General features: G+C 46.5%; 2 protein-coding genes across 9 annotated transcripts; one reads left to right on the top strand and one right to left on the bottom strand.

The window, feature by feature from the left end:
* The first annotated feature begins 3 nt into the window (after positions 1 to 3).
* On the top strand, positions 4 to 10,114 carry LOC128853140 (cysteine protease ATG4A-like). Of its 8 annotated transcripts, none has more exons than XR_008451425.1 (5): positions 4 to 44; positions 595 to 667; positions 6,018 to 6,102; positions 6,666 to 7,604; positions 7,833 to 7,971. XR_008451425.1 is itself a non-coding variant. In XM_054075540.1 (5 exons), the coding sequence occupies exons 1-5, from the start codon at positions 41 to 43 to the stop codon at positions 9,750 to 9,752; spliced, it is 282 nt and encodes a 93-aa protein (XP_053931515.1). In that variant the 5' UTR covers positions 10 to 40; the 3' UTR covers positions 9,753 to 10,114. The 8 variants fall into 8 exon arrangements, 6 of the variants coding, with proteins under 6 accessions (XP_053931515.1, XP_053931512.1, XP_053931511.1 ...); XM_054075540.1 differs by lacking the exon at positions 7,833 to 7,971 and adding an exon at positions 9,716 to 10,114 and having other exon boundaries at positions 10 to 44; positions 7,522 to 7,604; XM_054075537.1 differs by having other exon boundaries at positions 10 to 44; positions 7,522 to 7,604; positions 7,863 to 7,995.
* LOC128853134 (protein ELYS-like) lies at positions 8,375 to 20,395 on the bottom strand. The gene is made up of 21 exons (XM_054075527.1): positions 20,080 to 20,395; positions 19,715 to 19,895; positions 18,884 to 19,091; positions 18,245 to 18,361; positions 17,951 to 18,035; positions 17,047 to 17,182; positions 16,213 to 16,345; positions 15,947 to 16,125; positions 15,438 to 15,499; positions 14,508 to 14,598; positions 14,331 to 14,420; positions 14,033 to 14,167; positions 13,655 to 13,750; positions 13,181 to 13,274; positions 12,462 to 12,585; positions 12,298 to 12,354; positions 11,375 to 11,521; positions 10,697 to 10,884; positions 10,379 to 10,523; positions 10,161 to 10,292; positions 8,375 to 9,293 (listed from the first exon to the last, which is right to left on the bottom strand). Exons 1-21 carry the CDS (start codon positions 20,272 to 20,274, stop codon positions 8,376 to 8,378), a joined length of 3,513 nt encoding a protein of 1,170 aa, XP_053931502.1. The 5' UTR covers positions 20,275 to 20,395; the 3' UTR covers position 8,375.
* Between the last annotated feature and the right edge of the window lie 507 nt (positions 20,396 to 20,902).

Genomic DNA, 20,902 nt, shown 5'->3' with positions numbered 1-20,902 from the left:
GCTTCTAGATAGAAAAGATTGCTGTTATTCCATCCACCAAATGGGTAAGAACGCACTTCAACTGTCTTCCCCCGCTGAAACTCCTACCGTGTTGGAACTTTCTAACTTGAAATATGTTAATCTAAAATTTTAAAATTATAATTATGAAGACAGTGTATGTCTATTACTTATAATGCATGCAAATGGGCAAAAAGTAGAATAATTATGAAGCTGAGATCTAAATAAATCTGTAGGCAGAGTGTAGCTCTTGATAAAGTATGTAAGCCTTGGGTGCCAGAGTTGATGGTGTTAATTTAAGCAGTCACATAGCTTATTGCTGTAATTTGTAATAAAGGACATCCATAGTTGTGTTTCTTATTACAGTTTAGAAACTTTTTGTGTTTCTTATTAGCGTTTAGAGACTTTTATGTAGCCATCATTAAGATCTGGAAAGAGCATAGACTGAGAAAATAAGTGTTGTTGCTCCATACAGTTTGCAATTGCTCTAGGACGTACGACAGAGTATTAGTAGGTTATGCTATTTAACAAATATGTTGTGACCAGACTCTCTGTGGTCTTTTTTCTGTGTGTGTGTGTTTTCCCTCATGAGAACAGCACAGATGGGTGTTGGCGAAGGAAAATCAATTGGAGAATGGTTTGGACCAAATACAGTTGCTCAAGTACTCAAGTAAGTCAAATCACTCTGTCTCATTCAGAATGTACTCCCCTGGGGCAGCTAAGTTCAGAGACCGAGGTGTGGCCCAAGATGCAGCAGGGATTTACAGGCTGTTATCCTTCTCTCTCGGAACTGGGAATATATAGGCCATGTGTTGGGCAGGTACTGAGTTGGGGTTGGGTGAGTTCTAAATTTTAATGTACCACGAGCCTGAGGAAGAGCTGCAGGAAGGTCTCTCCTGCTATGCCATCCAAGCAGTAAGAGCTGGAGATGGGTATTCCTTTCCATAGAGAGGCACGGCTTTGACAGGTCAGGAGTGCCACCGTCCAGATCAGTGTGCTGATAGTATTCAGGAGTGAAGCCATCCAGGCCAAGGAGGGAACTGAACTGCAGTTTCTCACTGTCTGAGCTGCAGTTCTGCCTGAAGGCAGCTGTAGAAAACACGGGCAGCTTCTCCTGATCGAGGAGCCACACTCAAACTTTTGAGTTGACTCTGCTCCATTTTGGAGGGATAGGTGAAGGTGCCAAGTCTTAAGTGGAGGCTAGACGGTGCTCAACTGCAGTTCTTTGCAGCCCTAGGTCAGCTGTGCCCTGGGTTCCAGCTCTTTACACTTACAAGTTCTTCCTGGCTTGTTTCAGACAGCTGACTTTGCTCGCGCAGCTTAAGCTCCCTTCCCCAGAGTTTTGGATTTCAGACAAGGGAACTAAAACCTGTGTGCTGCAATGACTCCCTCCTAATTTCTGAGTGCCGAAAACCTTTAAGTTGATCTAGCTTTTAACAGCCCGAGTCTGCTGTCCACAAGCGCACAGATATAGTTCCACTGAATTCACTATTTGAAGTGGAAGAAGAATTTGAAATCCTGAGTGTGTGAAGGAAACTGTGGTCACCCCTCTGAGTATTGAACATATTGCTAATATTACTGCATCGACTTAAATCAAACAGCCATGTTAGCCCCAAAGTGCCTGAGCTTTTGTGTAGAGCACAAAAGCCTAGTAGCATCCAAAACTCCAACAGTGACAGTTCCTGCGCTCAAAGAGCTTCCCGAGATGGAAAGGCAGCAAAAGATCTTCTAAGATGACCTGGAAAGGGAAGCTCTTCTTAATGTGTGTCTTACCAGAAGACAAATGGACTTTTGTGATGAACACAAAAACAAGTATATCACTGAGCTGTGTGCTTGGAGGAAGGGATAACACCAAATGGATTTTTCTTGCTCTCATGTAAAGCAATAGTTTAGTTTTTAAAGCAAAACACTCTTCAGTTAAGGAGGATACTTACGTCTCTTCCCTCCTGTGGGCTGCATCGTAGGAAAAACCTGTCTTGTCTTGTATAAAAGATCAACCGGATCGGAAGAAAACTGTTTCCTTGTTAACTATTTTAACATGCTTTTGAGCAACCAGACTTCATTACAAAAACGTTTCTGTCAAAGGAACTGTCTAATGTCTACATTTGCAATAGCCTTCCTGTTACTGGGAAACCTCAGAGGAACAGGAGACTCAAATAGTCAGTGCAGATCTCAACCGCTGTTAAGAGTTATATTCCACCTTGATCCTAAAATTCAGATCACTAAAACTTAGGCTGACTTTTCTTTTCGGAGCTGACATGAACCCAAGGTGGTTTATCTGTACCTTATTTATTTCAAAAAAGATTTCTCTGTTACAGCACTTTATCTGTGCATCTGATACATTTCTTAAGCTTTTCATAGGTTGTACGCTGCTACGTTTTCTTAATTTGTTTGCGTGAACTAAATATAAGCCAGGTTATCTTAAAACTTAATATATAGGTATGTGCAAATGACTTAATTGTTGTTTTTCGGCTTGCTGCCTTCTGAAGCCTGTTTTGGTAAAAGGGCCTTCATTCTACAGGTTTATCAGCACAGCCGGTGTGTTTTTATTTCTAGGGCAGAGAATCTCTCCAGCAGCCGTAGGAAGCACAGCTCAGAATGACTAAAGGCAAAGGTCTTTCAATCCATTATAAAGTTTGTTTTTACTCTCCGACAGTTCCTACTGTGGTTGTTTTGTCACGGCAGCGTAACGGGCATGAACTGCAGTTTCATAGAATCATAGAATCACCAGGTTGGAAAGGACCGACGGGATCATCAAGTCCAACCATTCCTAACACTCCCTTAAACCATGTCCCTAAGCACTTCATCCACCCGTTCCTTAAACACCTCCAGGGAAGGTGACTCGGCCACCTCCCTGGGCAGCCTGTTGCAGAGCCCGATGACTCTTTCTGTGAAGATTTGTTTTCTGATATCCAGACTGAACCTCTCCTGGCGGAGCTTCAGGCCATTCCCCCTTGTCCTGTCCTCAGTCACTTGGGAGAAGAGGCCAGCTCCCTCCTCTCCACAACCTCCTTTCAGGTAGTTGTAGAGAGTAATAAGGTCACCCCTCAGCCTCCTCTTCTCCAGGCTAAACAACTCCAGCTCTCTCAGCCGCTCCTCGTAAGACTTGTTCTCCAGCCCCCTCACCAGCTTCGTTGCTCTTCTCTGGACACGCTCCCGAGCCTCAGCATCCTTCTTGTGGTGAGGGGCCCAGAACTGAACACAGTACTCAAGGTGCGGTCTCACCAGTGCCGAGTACAGGAGCAGAATAGCCTCCCTGGACCTGCTGGTCATACTGTTTCTGATACAAGCCAAGATGCCATTGGCCTTCTTGGCCACCTGGGCACACTGCTGGCACATATTCAGGCGGCTGTCAACCAACACCCCCAGGTCCTCCTCCCCCAGGCAGCTTTCTAGCCAGACTTCTCCTAGTTTGTAGCACTGCATAGGGTTGTTGTGCCCCAAGTGCAGGACCCGGCATTTGGCCTTGTTAAACCTCATGCCATTGGTCTCAGCCCAGCGGTCCAGACTGTTCAGATCCTTTTGAAGAGCCTCCCTACCCTCCAGCAGATCCACGCTTCCACACAGCTTAGTGTCATCCACAAACTTGCTGAGGGTGCACTCAATGCCTTCATCCAGGTCATTGATAAAGACATTGAACTGGGCTGGACCCAATACCGAGCCCTGAGGAACCCCACTTGTGACTGGCCTCCATCTGGAGTTAACTCCATTGAGCACCACTCCCTGGGCCCGCTCATCCAACCAGTTTTCAACCCAGGAGAGTGTGCGCCCATCCAGGCCAGAGGCAGACACTTTCTGAAGCAGAGTGCTGTGAGAAACTGTGTCAAAGGCTTTACTGAAGTCCAAGAAGACTACATCCGCAGCCTTTCCCCCCATCCAGTAGTCGAGTCACTTTGTCATAGAAGGCGATCAGGTTAGTTTGGCAAGATCTGCCTTTTGTAAACCCATGTTGACTGGGCCTGATCACCAGGTTCTCTTGCATGTGCTTCATGATTAGCACTCAAGGTTACCCGTTCCATGACTTTCCCCGGCACTGAGGTCAGACTGACAGGCCTGTAGTTCCCCAGATCCTCCCTGCAAAGCTTCTTGTAGATTGGGCACAACATCAGCCAGCCTCCAGTCTAGTGGAACTTCCCCAGTCAGCCAGGACCGCTGGAAGATGATGGAAAGGGGTTTGGAAAGGACATCTGCCAGCTCCTTCAATACTCTTGGGTGGATCCCATCCGGCCCCGTAGACTTGTGGGTGTCTAGCTGGGCAAGCAAGTCTCTAACCTCCTCCTCTTGGATCATGCGAGCCTCATTCTGCTCCTCTTAACTCCTGGGTTCGTACACAGAAGGAACAACTTTCTTTGCTATTAAAGACTGAGGCAAAGAAGGCATTAAGTACCTCAGCCTTGTCCTTATCCCCTGTCACTGTTATTCCTTCTGCATCCAATAGGGACTGAATATTCTCCCTAGCCCTCCTTTTCTTGTTGATGTATTTGTAGAAAGATTTTTTATTATCTTTCACAGACTTAGCCAATTTGATTTCTAGTTGGGCCTTAGCCCTCCAGATTTTTTCCCCGCATGATCTCACTTCATCCCTGTAGTCCACCCAAGATGCCTGCCCTTTCCTCCAAAGCTCATAGACCTTCTTCTTCTTCTTCTTCTTCTTCTTCTTGATGCATCCCAAAATCTCCCTGCTCCACCAAGCTGGCTTTTCCCCCCACCGGCTCCTTTTCTGGAACATAGGAATGGCTTGCTCCTGAGCTGCTAGGATTTTGTTTTTTAAGAGCACCCAGCCCTTGTGGGCTCCCTTGCCCTGAAGGATTGTCTCCCGTGGGACTTTGCCAACCAACCTTCTGAACAGTCCAAAGTCTGCCCTCTGGAAGTTTAACGTGACTGTTTTGCTAATCCCCTTCTTTATCCCACCTAGAACTGAAAACCCTATCACCTCATGATCGCTTAGTCCCAGGCGTCCCCCAACTGTCACATCTGCCACAAGACCTTCCCTATTCTCAAACAGCAGGTCAAGGAGGGCACCCTCCCTTGTTGGTTCACTAACCAGTTGTGTGAGGAAGTTGTCTTCCACGCACTCCAGGAACCTCCTAGACTGCTTCCTTTCTGCTGTATTGTACTCCCAGCAGATATCCGGAAGATTGAAGTCACCCACGAGGACAAGAGGTAGAGATCTAGAGACCATCCCCAGCTGTTTATAGAAGAGCTCGTCAGCTGCTTCCTCTTGGCTGGGTGGTCTGTAGCAGACTCCCATCACAATGTCTGCCTTCTTGTGGGCTCCTCTGATTTTAACCCATAAGCACTCAGTCCCTTCCTTACCGTAATCCAGCTCAAGGGTATCGAAGCACTCCTTAACATAGAGGGCTACCCCACCTCCTTCTCTACCCTTCCTGTCCCTCCTGAAGAGTTTATACCCCCCCCCCCGCCAATAGCTGTACTCCAGTTATATGAGTCATCCCACCACATTTCCGTGATGGCAACGACATCATAGTCACTTTGCCCTACAACAGCTTCCAGCTCCTCCTTCTTATTGCCCACGCTGCTTGCATTGGTGTAAATGCACTTCAGCTGAGCTGACGAACCTTCAGCCCGCATAAAGGGCATAGAGTTCATTCCCAATGGACTGGTCCTTGGAATAACTAACTCCGCAGTTCCAGTTTCATTCTTGCTGTCCCCAGCTGTACTCGCCCCCTCTTGCTCTGTGGTGGTGCGCTGGTGGTCCAGCCCGGCACACCATAGCTCAGTCGCTGGACTCCCACTACCAGGCTCATTCCCAACTAGCCTGGTCTCCTCCTCCTCCCCCTTCACATCTAGTTTAAAGCTTTATTTAAAAGCCTAACTAGATTTTTAGGAAGTACTTTAGTCCCCCTTGGAGACAAGCGTGTCCCATCCCTAGCAAGAAAGCCTGTGGGTGCGTGGGTCACTCCATGATCAAAGAATCCAAAGCCTCTCTCCTCACACCAGGCTCGGAGCCAGGCATTAAACAGCTGTTTGTTTTTGACCTCCTGTTCCTTATACCTTAGTGTTGGGATGGAACAAAACACCACTTGTGCTCCCGAGGCCTCCATCGTTCTCCCTAGAGCCCTGAAGTCTCTTCTGATCTGCGCTGTAAGTCATCATGGCCTATTTGAAATACCAGCAGGGGGTAATAATCCGTTTCCTTCACCAAGGAAGGAAGTTTTCTAGTGACATCCTTCACTGACGCCCCCGGTAAGCAGCAGACCTCCCTGTGGAGCGGGTCTGGTCTGCAGATGGGTCCCTCCACTCCTTTTAGAAGGGAATCCCCCAGGACAATCACTCTCCTCTTTTTATTAACAGAGGATGTTTTTAAGGTCCTCTGAGGATGCCTGGAGCCTAGGGAATGTTTCTAGGCTGTGGGAGCCATCTTCTTCTTCCCTGGGGATAGGTTCTACCTGCAGTGCTTCATATTTATTTTTGAGGGCGATTTGGGGGTTTGTTGTCTGGGTGGAGGGAGCAGGTTTCCTGCGCCGGACAGGGACTTGCTGCCATTCCCCATCTCTTGTTCCCCCAGCCTTGCAGTCCGTAGGTGGGAGCTGCTTAGCCACACTGGCTCCAGCAGCCTGCTGAGTTTGGGAGAGGGCGCTGCTGCAACGACCTATTTCCCTCTCACGTTCCCTGATCGTCCGTAACCTATTTACTTCCTCCCTCAGCTCTGCCACCACGCGAAGGAGTTCCCCCCGCGAGCACAGCTCCCACCAGTGGAGCCGTTACCAGAGGCGTGAGCTGCTGTGGGAGGGGGCACTGCCTGCAGCCCAGGCTCTGCGGAGCTGCACGGACCCACTGAGGCTCCGCCTGGGGGGCAACATCTCTCCTGCTCGCTGCGGCACCCGGGGCAGTTTTGATCTTCTGCCTGGTAGCCACCATGGCCCACGGCCCCGTCTGACCAGCCACCAGCCTCTCTCTCCCTGAGCCCTTCCTGCTCGCCCTGCCGCTCAAACTGCCCCTTTATACTAACGTGCCGCGCTCCGGGTCGCTGTGCTCCCGAGGGACGGTTGAAATCCCCCGCGGGACCCGCCGGGAGCGCCCCCTCCCGTCAGGCCCCGCGCGGGACCGTCCGCTGCCGCCTGTCAGGAGCCGAGCGCCGCCCGCCCCGCTCCCGCTGCGGTTTTCCAAGGCTTTTCCCGTCTCAGGGCAGTGCCCCACCGCCTCAGACGGCCACCCCACCGCAGCGCTCACCGTCCTGCCGCTGGATGCCGCCGAAAAGGCATCACCTTCACCAATAAATGCCAACACAGAGACCAAGTGAATGCTGTCTCCTCTCACTCGCAGCTCTTGATCAGGGCCAGCCTGATCTCCAGGAAAACAGTTCACCACGTTCTATTTCACCTTTGCCTCCCATGGTTATTACCCGTAGTGTGGAAACTCTACGCTCAGAAGCTGCTTCGTAGTTCATGACCATCCTCTCGGCAATTGTAGCTCGCTACTCCCCACAGCAGAGGTACGGCACTACAAAGCTTCTGGGCACTATAAAGGTGTACAGAGGAAAGCATTCATTTTCTTTGTCAGGTGCCGGAAACACTTTGTCAGGAAGGCCCTGTGCAAGAGCGAGGTTGGAAGCACAACGGAGCGAGAGCTCGGCACACTTCAGGGTAGGTGGTCACAGATGCATTCTACCCTCCCTCCTTTAACCAAGCCAGCAGCAGTTCAGTTCAGGCTCCAGCGGAGGTAAAGGCCTTCCCGCAGTGGGCCAAGAGCTCCTCCAGGAAACCCAGCGTGAATTAACACTCTATATCCTCACAGCACAGTGCATTGGAAAAGGCACTTTATTTTAGGAACAATTTTCACTCAAAAGGAACCAAGGTCCAGTTTGTCTCCAGGTGTACCCAAAAGACCCAATGTCTTGACAGCTTTGGTGGAAAACTCATTCCTGGATCGGAAGCATGGCTTCGGTGTTTTCTTCTACTATGGCTGGAAGCTCCTAGGTGAAGGCAACAAAAGACGTTACTCGTGCACAAGACTTTAACCTCCATAGAATACAAATGAAATCATCTTCCATGAAGGAGTTAGGCCAAAGCAGTTTCTAAAAGCACTGCAATTCCTCTCCACAAAAACAAAACCTTCCGTCTCAAATTATCGTCCCATCTGAACAGTTCCAGTTCTGAAAGTAACAGATAGCACACTCAGCTGAAAGCAGGCCACTGTGCCTTCTGTTCAGGGCAAAACAATACTCAGGAATTCTTCACTTAGTGGATTCCAAAACAACAGTTTCCCAAACTGACGACAGTGAAGCTCATGACAAAAATTCAGCTGAAATTTCACCTTGCTCTACTCAGATCAGCCTCCTGGCCAGTTTCCACCACAACGGGCCAGGCAGGCACATACAGAGCAGGAAACAGAGGAATTGCCTCTTCCCAAAGGTTCTATTTGGCATTGTTACATTCTTCACAGTCCTTAAAGCCATCCTCACAGTCTGCTTTTTGTGGCTGACAAATGGCAGTATGCCCTATTTTGCATCTACAACTGTTGCACTGACCTTTCAATTTCTTCGCGCCAGGAGAAGAAAGGATTCTCATCCTCTTCATCAAACGGATTTTCATCCACAGCCTGGAATTTGGCTCTTCTAGCTGACAGGTACTGCAGGACTTGGTCACGGCGATGCACCTCTTTGTCACGAACGAAAAACTCTTCGGTAAATAGTGGGTTCCTGTATATTGATCTTCCTGCTGCTCTGCTGAGAGGCTCTGCCGTTCGTTTCGCAGGAGCAGGTCGATGTCTTGCCGACCTCTGTTGTCCTCCAGTCCCTTTGGAAGTAGCAGAAGGGATAATGCTGCCTTCAGTGAGGTCTGTTTCTGACGCAGATTTTGTAATGTATTCCTCAAAGCGTTTGTAACATATACCAGCTCCAAGTCATCATTTGCAAGCACAGAAAGCCCACGATGACGAGCTGTATGAACCAAAAGATCAATCTGTTTTGTAAACTCACCCTTCCCTTGCAGTCTCCCAGGCAGCAGCCTCAGCAGCTTTGAACACCAGCTTGCCACCCGCGGGAATTGTAAGACTTGCTGCGTTTTCTTCTTCAGCAGCTGTGAGTACCAGCTTGCCACCCTCGGGAATTGTAAGACTTGCTGCGTTTTCTTCTTCAGCAGCTGTGAGCACCAATTTGCCACCCTCGGGAAGGGGAAGACTTGCTGCGTTTTCTTCTTCAGCAGCTGTGAGCACCAATTTGCCACCCTCAGGAAGGGTAAGACTTGCTGCGTTTTCCTCTTCAGCAGCTGCGAACACCAACTTGGCACCCTCGGGAAGGGTAAGACTTTCAGCATTTGCTTCTTCCAGAAATCCTACCAAAACAGACAGAAGGATGACCTCCCTCTCGCACTTCACATCATTGCTTTTCAAATGCTCATCTGGTTTTCAGGTGAGCCTTTATGCCTCCCCTTGAGGACAGCGATCTAACCAAATCGTGCTAAGAAGACTTCCAGCGCACAGAAGGGCTGAATTCTTCTTTGCAGTAGAATGAGAAGTCTGATGCAGAAGTGCAGTCAAGAAAACAAAAGGCAAACAAAAGGCAAACTAAACTTGCTCTGTTACTGATCTAATACATAAAAACATCCCTCCTTCTTAAAACTGGGGAGTATATTTTCTTATTTCTCTTTGGATATTTATCTGCTACCAGCAATGCTTCTTTCCTTTCTTGACGCCATTTCCATTGACTGGTGGTGTTGAAACCCAAGTGCTTGCTAACCTGTTTGTATCTCAACAGGCTCAGTTTTAGAAACATCCTCCTCCTCCTCTTCTAAGGAAGTCAGAAAAACCAAACAACCCACCCTGCACCCTTTCCCTGTGGGTTGGCTAGGGAAGTAAACCGGCGTGCAAGATACAAGAGATGACCTGCAACGTACTTTCCATTCCACAGAAAGGAGCAACAGGACAATCCAAAGCATACACAACCTACGGATCTCAACAACTGAGTTTTAAAATTGGCTGACAGAAAAGGTATCTATTTCTTCCGCAGATGCAAGCAAACTACTTCAAGCGGAGTCATCAGTGGTCTGTAACACTGAAGCTGTAACTGAAGGAGTAGAACCTGACCCCTAGCATTTCAAAGAACGGTATAAAAAACAAAGCAGGATTTTTCCTGAGGACTATCACACCAGTCAGTAACGCCTAACAGAACCTGGCGCACTTGACAGAACTTTTACACTCACCGTAAGAGTCACCTTCGCTGACTTATTCACCCGCACCGCTGCAGTATTGTTGACTGGTTTTGGATGGTTGGCTGGAAAGAATTCGTGGTCCTTAATCAAATCACTGCTCTCCAAAATCTCCTCCAAACACTCCTAACAGAAGCAACACAGTTCACAAACTTATTATGATTCTGCCCCTGTGCTTTTCCAAGAGTTTTGTTTGTCTTGTCCACACTTACGAGCTCAGTGTCTGTGAAAGGCAGCTCCAGGAAGCCCTTCACAAGTCCCATCTCCAAACAGGTTTTAAACATGTGCAGCAGCAGCTCTTCTCTATTGTCATCTGAGGAGCGTTGCTGCAACAGGTTCCACGCATCTGCCATGCACCTGGAATTCATGGGGTTTGAGATGGAAAAGAATAGTCAGAGTAGAACCTGAAAGAGGCCACAAAATTATTGTATTCCAAGTTCAAGGGAAATTGAGGGGATTGGAATTAGTATTACTGGTTCTCCACTGTTTGCAATATTTGAAGGCCAAAATGCTGCGATATATTTCTTTACCTGTTGGACAAGAACACAGAGAGGTAAAGCTGCGCTTCTCTGGAGCTGGTGATCAATGGCCTCGTCATACGTATGTACGTGAGGGCTCTCCTGTGCTGTCCTTGGCACATGAGGGACTGAATAGCCCTCTGACGCAGCCACGACGCGCTTCTGGCTGTAGCTGGGTGACAGAGCAGGACCAGCGAATTCTGTGGAAGGTAGAGATCAGGTTTAGATAGATCCATGCACACACCCAGGCAGCACAAACAGATTCTATTAACGTTCTGACAGGCAAGAATAACCTTCAGCATCACAAAGAACGTGGATTAGGTTGAAAAGCCACTTTTGCAGTCTTCTGCCTCAAATCTTGCGGCTATGATCCAAGTGTTTAGCTTGAAAGTACCTAAAACCCTGGTTTTGAGAAAGCGCTCGGCTGGTCTGCTGAAAACAACCTAAGCGGATGGCTTTGAAAATTTAGCTGTCAAGCATTCTTCCAGTTGATTTCTTCTCTGTTTTAATCTATTTCCCATCCAGTAATTGAAACAACATTTCAAACCGTAATGTATTGCTGCAGGACTACAAAGAAGCTTCTCACGGTTTAGCACCTGTTACTAGCCAAGCACCAATGTTTTAACGTCATTTCCTAGATGACAGCTTGGTACTTGGAAGGTACGACTAACTGAACTGGAACATACTTACTTCATAATCATTGTGATCCAGCAGCCAAAACCCTTGAACGAGCTGAACGAACCCCTTCGGGATAGCAAAGGCTGCGCAGAAGGAGTGCAGTAGTCTTTCCCTGTTATCTGGCACGGCCCACCCGATATCCAGCAGCAAGTACATTGTCTGATATCAACCATCGAATTAAGGCTAAAACATTTGTAACACCACAATGTAACCCATTACGTTCGGAAAAACATGACAAAATAAGAATAGAAAAGGGGTAGGAAGCAGAAAATACTGCTGTCTTAGTCTGGCCATTTGAAGCTGTTCTCAGGTGAAGACAGCCAGGTCCTAAGCACAAAATTGCGTTCTGATTAAATAACCAGAAAGAAATACCCTTTGATTTCTGTAAGGCATCAGGAAAGGTCAGCTTTCGATATTTAAATACTGCCGTCAGAAACTCAGGCCCCCTGTTTAGTTGGGGGAGCTCCCAGCTGGACACGCAAATCAGTTGAACATCCAACGCTTTGTTTTTGAAAGCAAACAAATTCTACAGTTGGTTTCCTTCCTCACTGCCAGAGCAGATAAACCAAGGTCAACGATGACGTGCTTACAATACGAACTGAGCTCTGAAGGATTAACACTGGCTCTAAACCAGGATGCACACCGCTCACTGGCGGGGCCGCTTTCTCATTCCGACCCCTGCATTTAGGGACACATTCTAAGAAGGCAGCTCTGGCCTACACCGTTTTCAAAGCCCTCGCTCTCCAGGCTCCCCTCTCGGGGAAGGCAACAAACAACGGTGGCAACTCTCTGTTTCACCAGCTTAAACCACTGCTGAAAATCCTTTTGCTCTGGAGCATAAATTAAAGCATCTTCTTAACAATGGAGATGAGAAACGTTTAAGACCCTTTTTGTACATACACTGGAAGGGTAATAAAAAGCACCAGAAAGGATACAATTTTGTGCTTGTCGATTTCTTCAATGCCGTCTAGCAGGTAGAGTTGCAGCAGGGCCTGAAAGGAAACACAAACTTCCTTAAAAACTCCTGTCTTCCATCAATCTCTGGCGTTTGGGTGGGGTTGTGGGCAGGGGTGGCGTTTTCAGGGAACACAGCACTCACCTGTAAACTGGGAGGGGGATATTTCCCAGTTTTTTGTTTGTCTGTGCACCACAGATTCTGCACTCGCTCTCCCAAGTCCGAAACCATCCTGTCAATCATCAGGCCAGCCAAATCCCATTTTCCTCTGAAAGAAAAGGGAGCAAGGATTTGGGCTGAGTAAAACATTGGGAAAACACTAATTCCAGCCTCTCAGTGCAACACGTTTCGGGTGTGCCGACTACGTATAATGCTGCTGGTCCTACAGAATTACACAAACGGACTGCGGAGCAGGAGCTTCAGGCCAAAACAATCACTGCCACCTACTGCGAGCCAATAACAGAGATGACTTTCTCTAAAAGCACACCGCCTTCATCTGAGTCCAAAACCATTGGCATTCTGAGAACGCCATGCTCTGCTGAACTGGGGATGACTGATCTTGTCCTATCACAGGATCTTTTTCAGTGTAATACATGACACAGATTAGCCAGTGAATTGAGTGTGCTACAAGACAGCAGCACCACCACCACGGGGCACTAAGCAGAGAGTGTGTGTCAACATCTTAACACAGGAAAGTAACCTCGGTGTTCAACACAACACGTGCATCACCGAAGCCAAGAGGATCCCTGGCAAATGCATTAAGTATAGCAAACACAACTGTGGAGAGGGAGAGAAGAGCCGTTCACTTCTCCTTCTGGACTTGCAGTCCAGAAGGCGTGCCAGAGTTGTACGGAAAGGCTTACCTGGACAAACGCGTCAGCCTCTGTCGCTGAGCTGTGCAGCATCTCTGAAGCAGAGGGTAATTGTAAAAAGGTCTAGACGAACGCTGACCCGCATCTACAGGCAAGAAAGTAAAAGCAAGTTACAAGCGTTGACAGCACATTTTAAACTGATTTTTTTGACTAAAAAGGAGAGAAGATCCTACAAGTTAAGCCTCAAGAAGCACGGGCAAGCCTCCAACTCACGAAGAAGCCAGTCCTGTTTCTGCCTTTCTTACAAGAAATGTGAGACACAAGACTCAATTCCTGCTCGTCTCAAGGGCCATTTCAAGTTGACAGTCGATGCAGCATTCAGAACATATAGCGTAAGCTGAAGTTCACTACCAAAACCTTCTTCTCAAAGGGGACGGTTTTTAAACACGTCAAGAGAGCATTTGTAAGACAATTAAGGCTGACAATAGAATTTATAATCCTTCCAAATAAACAAGTATTTCTCACCTAAACCCTGTGGAAGGAGACCACAGCGACAGAACCAGGTGACCACTTGTGCATACAACGACTGGTGGCCGGCTAGCACCTGCTTATTTGTCAGGTCTGGAAAACAGGAAAAAAGGCACAAGATGACTTTGGTCATGCAATTCCTTTCCTTTTATAAAACCGCCTTCATTGCACTAAATAGAAAGAGTAAAAATAAGACAGTAGCAATCTCTGTCTTTGCATTTTTCACTCTGTACCACTCTCCAACCTGAAGAAAAAAACTACAATCACCACCAAAACAAAAAGCAACCCCAACAAATTCTCTTTCCACAGTTACATACAACCCATGCATCGTTCCAAATCCTACTAAAACAGATTCAGTAGTTCTGTTAGACAAACCTTCTTCAGAAAGGTCTTGTTCTTCTCTCGGCAAACAGTTTAAAATGGTGCTAAGGTTGCACAAATAGAACTGGCAGTCATAAAGAGACTGGATAGTCTTTTGGTCAACGAAGGGGCCATCAAAGAGCGGAACACCTTTTCAAGAACAGAAATGAAATCATTAGCCTCTAGAGCAATTTCAGACTTTCAAAGTACACGCGTGCAATATCAGGAATCCTGATATTCAGGTATACCCACTGAATAAGCTCAGTAACAAAGAATGACTTTATATTTGCAGAATGACTTTGCTACTACTCACACAGTTGGTTAAATTCATCTGTGGCGTGGAGCACTCTGTTCCACGCGCACTCACGGACAAACTGTATATTTTCCGCAGAACTTGGCTGCTCTGTAAGAGAAGAGAACAAAAAAAGAAGTGAATCACCAATTTCAAACTAGAAAACACAAATCAGAAAAACAACTTGACAAGTCTTACCTTCGGATGTCCAACGTTTAATGTACTCAGTCAGAAGTTCTAAAGAACCTGTTCGGGCAGCTGTGGACAATAACGCCTCTAACTGCTCCTCCTAAGCAGAACAGACAAAATCAAATGAGAAACTTCCATGCTTGCACTCTCTGAACCATCAACAGCACCACTCCCTGAACAGTATTGTCACCATTCAGCAAAGGCAACTACAAAACAGTTTGTGGGCTAGGTCACTTCAGCCCCTGCAATGCTCATTCAAGTATGTTCTAGTTTCTCTGTCAATACTCAGGCCTTTCTTTTCCCTTGAACACTGACACAAAATACATTGTACATCAGCTAAACTAGCACACAACTGAAAATCACACTTGGCAAGATCCTTTCTAGGCTCGTGTGGCAGAAGCTGATTGACGTTGGACAGAGGCAGTGAGCTGATACTTCTTTCAAAATCAGTTGGCACAATCTGCGCAGTGGCTCGGAAGTTACAATTTGGCCCAGTTTAGAAGAAAACAACTCAATTTCTTCTCAAACAGTTAAATAAGTTTCGCGTTCTCCACTCTCTCCTCCTTTTTCAAGTTAATCAGGGATCCAAACCCTAACTCGTGACGATGCAGGGATGCAAAGAAGGGGCAAACAAGATGGAACAGCTTCCCCTGCCTTCCACAACAGCTTTGTTCTTGCTCCTCCTCCAGCAATGGTCTGTTCCTCTCTAGACAGTCAATCCCAGATTGGGCTTCAGCAGGAGACAGGGCCATTTTACGCTCCCAAGAGTGGACCTGAACCAATGCCAGTTGCACAAAACTGGCAGGATACTAGTGCAAATATGCGTGGGGCTGGGCAGGATGAGCAGAAAAGGCTCTCCGATAATGACAGCAGTGCAACAGAAAACTTGGGAAAGATCCATCTCTCCACATGCTCAAGAAAGAGACAGGAAAATCTCACCTCCTCCCGCGAGCTGGTGCAAGTCACACGACAGACTCCGAAGCTCAGCAAACACATAACACCTGCAGAAACAAGGAGTGTTGGACAACATTCCGTACTCCCCCAGTTATCTTATGAGCAGCTTACGTTATTCAAGGAGCAGTAGTTGGGAAGGTACAACCGAGTACCCATTTTCTTCCTTAGATCGTGCATAATCTTTGTTCTACAAAATAATTATTGTGTACAGAAATCTCCAGCGCTACCAAGGTACTGTACTTTGAGCTTCTGTTCAAAGTCCTTTCACTTTATGAGCATCACCATCTCACAGGCTACATTACAAAAGCACCAAAACCCAAAGTGCAGCGGACCATCAGGTACGTTTGATAACATTAAATCCCTTGTTAGGCTGGGTTTATGGGGATTCGGGGCCTTTTGGTTTGATTTTGAGTGACACAATGAACAAGAAAGACAAGAAATGACATCTGACCTCAATTAAAGCTTATCACTATTAAAAGCAATTAAATACCTACCAAAACTATAGCTGCTTGCACAAGGATACTGGCCAGGTGCTAGGTAAGAAGGATAATCTCTCCAAGTTAGACTTGTCTGGTCTACCATAATATCCAAAACGAGGTCTAAAGGAGCCGGGCTTGTCACCGTATCCAGTGACCACAGCGCAAAATAGGGGCAATCCTGAAGAGATTCTGGCCTACAAGAACACAAGTGCGTAAGCTAAACGCCAACATTTAAATGAATTATTTGTGGGGATAGCGAAAACAACTTAATAAATATCTACCTGACCGAGGCTGGCATTTCAGCATCGAGCCAGCCATTAATGTCAAACACGCTCAAGTGAATCAATGGGTTTTTCTGACCACTTGTACACACTTGCCAAGTGAAGATTGAGACGCTGGCGTAGGGAGACATTACTGAAAGACACAAGACATCCTTTCTTACTTGTAGAAAATACAACATATCTGATATTTTTAAAACACCACTTTCCACTTTGGCTTAATTTAGTCCTATCGCTCAGGGAACACAACACTTAATAACACAGACATTTGCAGAAGGGCAAACAGCTCTGAGACGGGTTCCAGACACACCGCCCCTTTTTCTTCTTCAAATTGCATCCATGCTAAGCCAAACCAAACACACTGTCATGAGTTAATTAAGTTTTCCATACGTGAAGAGTTGATCAAGACCTTCAGCTAGATGAACTGCTTAGCGAAAAACGTGCTAGGAACATAGACATTGTCCCCTTCTGAAAGCAGACAAATAGTGATCGTATCCGCTTGTATCACCCCGATGGCATTATCAATTCCCACAGCTGACTCAGTGACACCTTTCAAGAGTAGCTCCTTCCCAGCAGATTCAGGAGAAAAGAACACTCTTATCACGCAAAATGGGTAGAAAACCCCCAAACTCAACCACCAGGAAATGGGAATCAAGATTCCAACATAAAACATTCACACTGTTATAGTTCTCTCAAGAAATTGCATGACCTCTCTTCTCTGGCGAGAGTGCGTTCTCTGGGTGTAAGCAAAGTAGGGCTCTATCATTTTCCCCGCAGAGGAAGGAAGAGCCTTCCTTCCCTCCAGCAGATCAACCCAACATGGACATCAGAACAAACCTCCATTAATGCTGTTGCCTCCGTCAAGACGGTCACTGAACTTTTCTATCGTCTGACACCCAAGTAATTTCATATTGCTGTTGGAGTTTCCACCCCTGAGATCTACACCGAACCTTTCTTCACAGCGTGCCAAACCCTGGGGAAAATATAAAAGAGGAGAGAAAAGGTCATGTTGAGATATAAACGTACATTCTACCTCAATAGCAAAGAATGCATTTATCTGATAGAAGATGCAGATCATATTGTCTACGCTTGCCATGACCTGATTTCTTGACGGCAAATAGAACTATGTCTGACATGCAAGAGAATTCAGGGTTCAATTCCTTCACCGAGCACAGCAAACAGGGAAAACAGAGAGGACATCCAAAACAAGGCCTTCAGGGTCACAAACTACTGCAGAGTAAGCAAGCTCCTTTAAGACAGATAGAAGCCCCAGCAGGACTGGGCTGAACCTTTGACGTTGCTTACTTAGAACACGGTGGGAACTGAAACACTGTCTTTCCAAAAGCAGCATTCATTCATGCAACACAGGAAAATGTGTCTTGTGGACAAAGCGCAGATGTTAAGGAGTACCTTTATTGACCAGGACGACATGAAGACTCTTCTCAAATGAGAAGCGCTGGTCAGACTCTGCTGTGAAAGCAGAGACCGTACACTCTTCAGGAACTGAATGCCCAGGGGCTCTTTGCAGATGCCTCTCCTTGGAACACACAACACCGCAGTGTAAAAGTCTACGGGTTGTTTCCAAATGGTACAGACAACGTGCCCAGGAAGATTCAGCAAAGCACTTTCTATTTTAAGTCCACTCTGAATTTTGTTGGTAAGCATTTTCCCTGCCAACTTAACTGACAGTCGCTTAGACAAAATGACTGTTTTCACCTTTTCACACCCATGTACCTCTTACCTCATACATGACTTGTCCTGATGCCACGCGTCTTCGTTTACCAAAGGTTAACTGCAACAGCCGGAAACTCAGAACACCACCTCCCCTGAAAAAGGTACAAGTGAGGAAATCTGATTACAAAGCTGCTTTACGGTCCTCACTCTCATTTAATTAGGTCTAGGCTCAAGTTTCCTGAACGGCATCAATCTCTTGCACAGCCAAATAAACAAAGCAAAGAGACGCTTATCAACTGGATGTTGACAAATATAGTACAAAGAAAATTAATCCAGTGCCTCACTGTAAGTTTTCATTCACCTTTTTGGCGCAGACTGAACAGCCCACAAGTAGCAAGAGTTGCCAGGATCATTCTCAGGCTCTTGAAAAGTAACACCACTGACAGGAATCCTTCCTCCGTTGAGCTGAGAGTTGTGCCTACAGGTTTAAGAAGGAAAAGAAAGGAACAAGAACGAAGAAAAAAGGTGAGCCTCTGGCCTTAACTCTTTGTCAAAGGGCACAAGCGTCTTCTGAGAAAGAGCGCCTGACGTGCTTAGCCTCAAAGTACAGAAGGTTACACCAACATCCCAAAGAAGGGAGTCGAGGAAGATACACACATTTCCTGGTTTCACTGAATACTACCGACAGAACAAAGTGTCTTATAAAAATCGGCTCTATCGCATCCTAACTGCTTGACATAGGCACAAGCAGCACACTGTCCACAACTGCTCACTCCAAAGGCACAAGAAGGAAAAGAATCTTAGTGCCCTGCGGAGGAGGTGGTTTGCTTAATCCGTCTCTGACTTCAGAGTTAGTTCAGAAGAGGATTTCTAAACATTCCAGGATTAGACTCAAAACTTCAGTCCCCAAAAGAGTCCTCTTTACATTAACACACTCCCTTTGGCAAAAAAATGGAGAGCCTGCACCTGCCGGCATGGCCAAGCATGAAGACCCACTTACTCCCTTGTCAAAGTTCCCATATTCCACAGTGAGAGGGTGCCATTGCAAAAGCCCACAACGAGCTGATTGGTTCTGCTGATGAAGTACAGCGTTGATACTGCGCTTCTAGAAGAGTTCTGTAATCGGAAACAGAGATGTCTCCCTCCTCCCATCACAGTTTCTCTGATTCGTGGAACTTCAGCAGGAGCAGCAGTGACAGATTCGAGATCTACACACACAAAAACACACACAAAAAATGAAGATGTTATGTTATTTAGGTGGCGTTTTAAACTCTGACATGAAAACATCTATAATCCAATTCTCCTGTCCCAGCCAAGTACCCACTTATGTAAGGCTTTTTTTGGCTGTTTCCATTTTGTAGGCGTTCAAAGCACCGAGGAACTCTCTGATGGGACAGGTATTCTCACTGCTATTTCAACGCCAGGTAGAAGAGTAACCTTCAGAGAGAACTTTTCTTGGACCGTGTACATCAGGAGTGTGGGCCTCAGGATGAAGCCCTTTGAAGTGACATCAACTCCTGAAGCCGCTGTTGGAACAGCCAAAACAGTGTATGCGGTCTGAATAAACACATTAGAGATCTCACTCGTCTCAATGCATGAGTTCAGAGAAGTCAGGTTTCTTTGCAGAAAGAAGCCTAAGAAACAGGGCACCTCTGACTTTAAGCCACTCCCATCTTTAAGCTGTTCAGGACTCCACGATGTCAAATCGCCATCTGGAATCACTAGTCATAAATGCCCGCACACAAGTGTCTTCAAAGGGGGTGCAGGTTGTTTGTTTAAAAGACACACCTTTTGCTACTTTCAAATTCAAGTTTATAAACTGCAAGCTTACCCAATGTTTCTATTTCCTTCTCACTCCAAAAGAAATCATGCAAACAAAGGTCAACCAGAAGAACGTGCCCAACATTTGTAGCCACTGCTGCCACTCCAGAGAACCACTGCAGACTTGGATGGAGGTACCGAGTGCTCGCATCGACTCCTCCGTCATTAGCTATAGGTTCGATAGCAACCACCTAATCAAAGGAAAACTACAGGTTAATATTTAGGCTCCTTGACAGCTAAACAGAAACCATTCAAAAGTTACTGCAATACAGAAAAGCCTCTCTTGCATCGAGACCCTCCAGAGCTTTTCCTGAAACTGGCTTATGCACGTCTAACAAAATAAAAGCTTTGTTTCTCCCATGAACAAGTACGTACCCTTCCTGGAAGAGCAACGGCTTTAATCACTCGTGATCTTCCAAGGTGATACAAACAGAGAACATTCCCAACACCAATCAGCAGCGCAGGTCTATTCCACCAGGAAAACTCCTTGACCACACGGACAGTGGGAGGCTGTCCATGTAGCCCACTGAAATTGTAGGCAGAGAGCCGCTCCCCTGTCACAGAGTTCATCACCTCAAAGTGAGGACCACGTGCCAACCACAAAAGGCCATTGCTCCCTGGAAAAGAGAAGAAAACTGCCTGAAGCAAATTTCCAAAAGAAAACTGAAAACAACTGAAAAATCACAGTCGCTGCCCGTGTCCTTCAAGAACAAGACCTCAGAGAGGAAGACTGACCTCCCTAATTCTGGTCAAGCATTTAAAATCACTCAGTAAAATCCTCAAGCAGAACATCTTAAAATTGACAGCCTTAGCTTTTTGCAATTGTACCTGTGGCATCCTTTTCAATACTCTGGAAATAGGGCTGCAGTGCCTCACAGTGTTATCCTCTTCCTTCTCTCTTTATTGAGACGAACAAGAAAAAGCAGGGCCTACTGCCTTGGTAACGCTGGACAAGAACTCTTTCTGCATGTGCTCTTAGGATGGTCAGAGAGCTTGAGCTGGTACCAATAAACACAGCCCTAAACAAGACCACTCCTTGCTTGAAAGCTGCCTTTGATTTCATTAAAAAGCGAGGAGGGCTCACTGACACAGGGGGGTTAAGTAGATTCTTTTAATCGCACAGGACTGGTGCAAGTTGTTGTAATTTCAAAGTTTCACTTGACTAACCTTTTCACATGAGCACTTTGAATCGCTAAAA

This window comes from Cuculus canorus, chromosome 10 (genome assembly GCF_017976375.1).
Source record: "Cuculus canorus isolate bCucCan1 chromosome 10, bCucCan1.pri, whole genome shotgun sequence".
In the NCBI taxonomy this organism is placed as follows: Eukaryota; Metazoa; Chordata; class Aves; order Cuculiformes; family Cuculidae; genus Cuculus; species Cuculus canorus.
The sequence above is the reverse complement of the archived record's forward strand: the minus strand, read 5'-3'. Positions and strand labels throughout refer to the sequence as shown.

Bases quoted from the DNA above. Each gene is read 5' to 3' on its own strand.
- LOC128853140 (XM_054075536.1), top strand. The intron at 6,103-7,521 runs GTAAGTCATCAT...TTTCTTTGTCAG, and splicing joins AGTCTCTTCTGATCTGCGCT to GTGCCGGAAACACTTTGTCA. The intron at 7,605-7,832 runs GTAGGTGGTCAC...GTTTGTCTCCAG, and splicing joins AGAGCTCGGCACACTTCAGG to GTGTACCCAAAAGACCCAAT.
- LOC128853134 (XM_054075527.1), bottom strand. From the start codon at position 20,274: ATGAACTCTGTGACAGGGGAGCGGCTCTCTGCCTACAATTTCAGTGGG. The intron at 15,500-15,946 runs GTAGGTATTTAA...TTGTTTCTGCAG, and splicing joins TGCAAGCAGCTATAGTTTTG to GTGTTATGTGTTTGCTGAGC. The intron at 9,294-10,160 runs GTGAGTGTAAAA...CTGTTTTGGTAG, and splicing joins CAGCGAAGGTGACTCTTACG to GATTTCTGGAAGAAGCAAAT.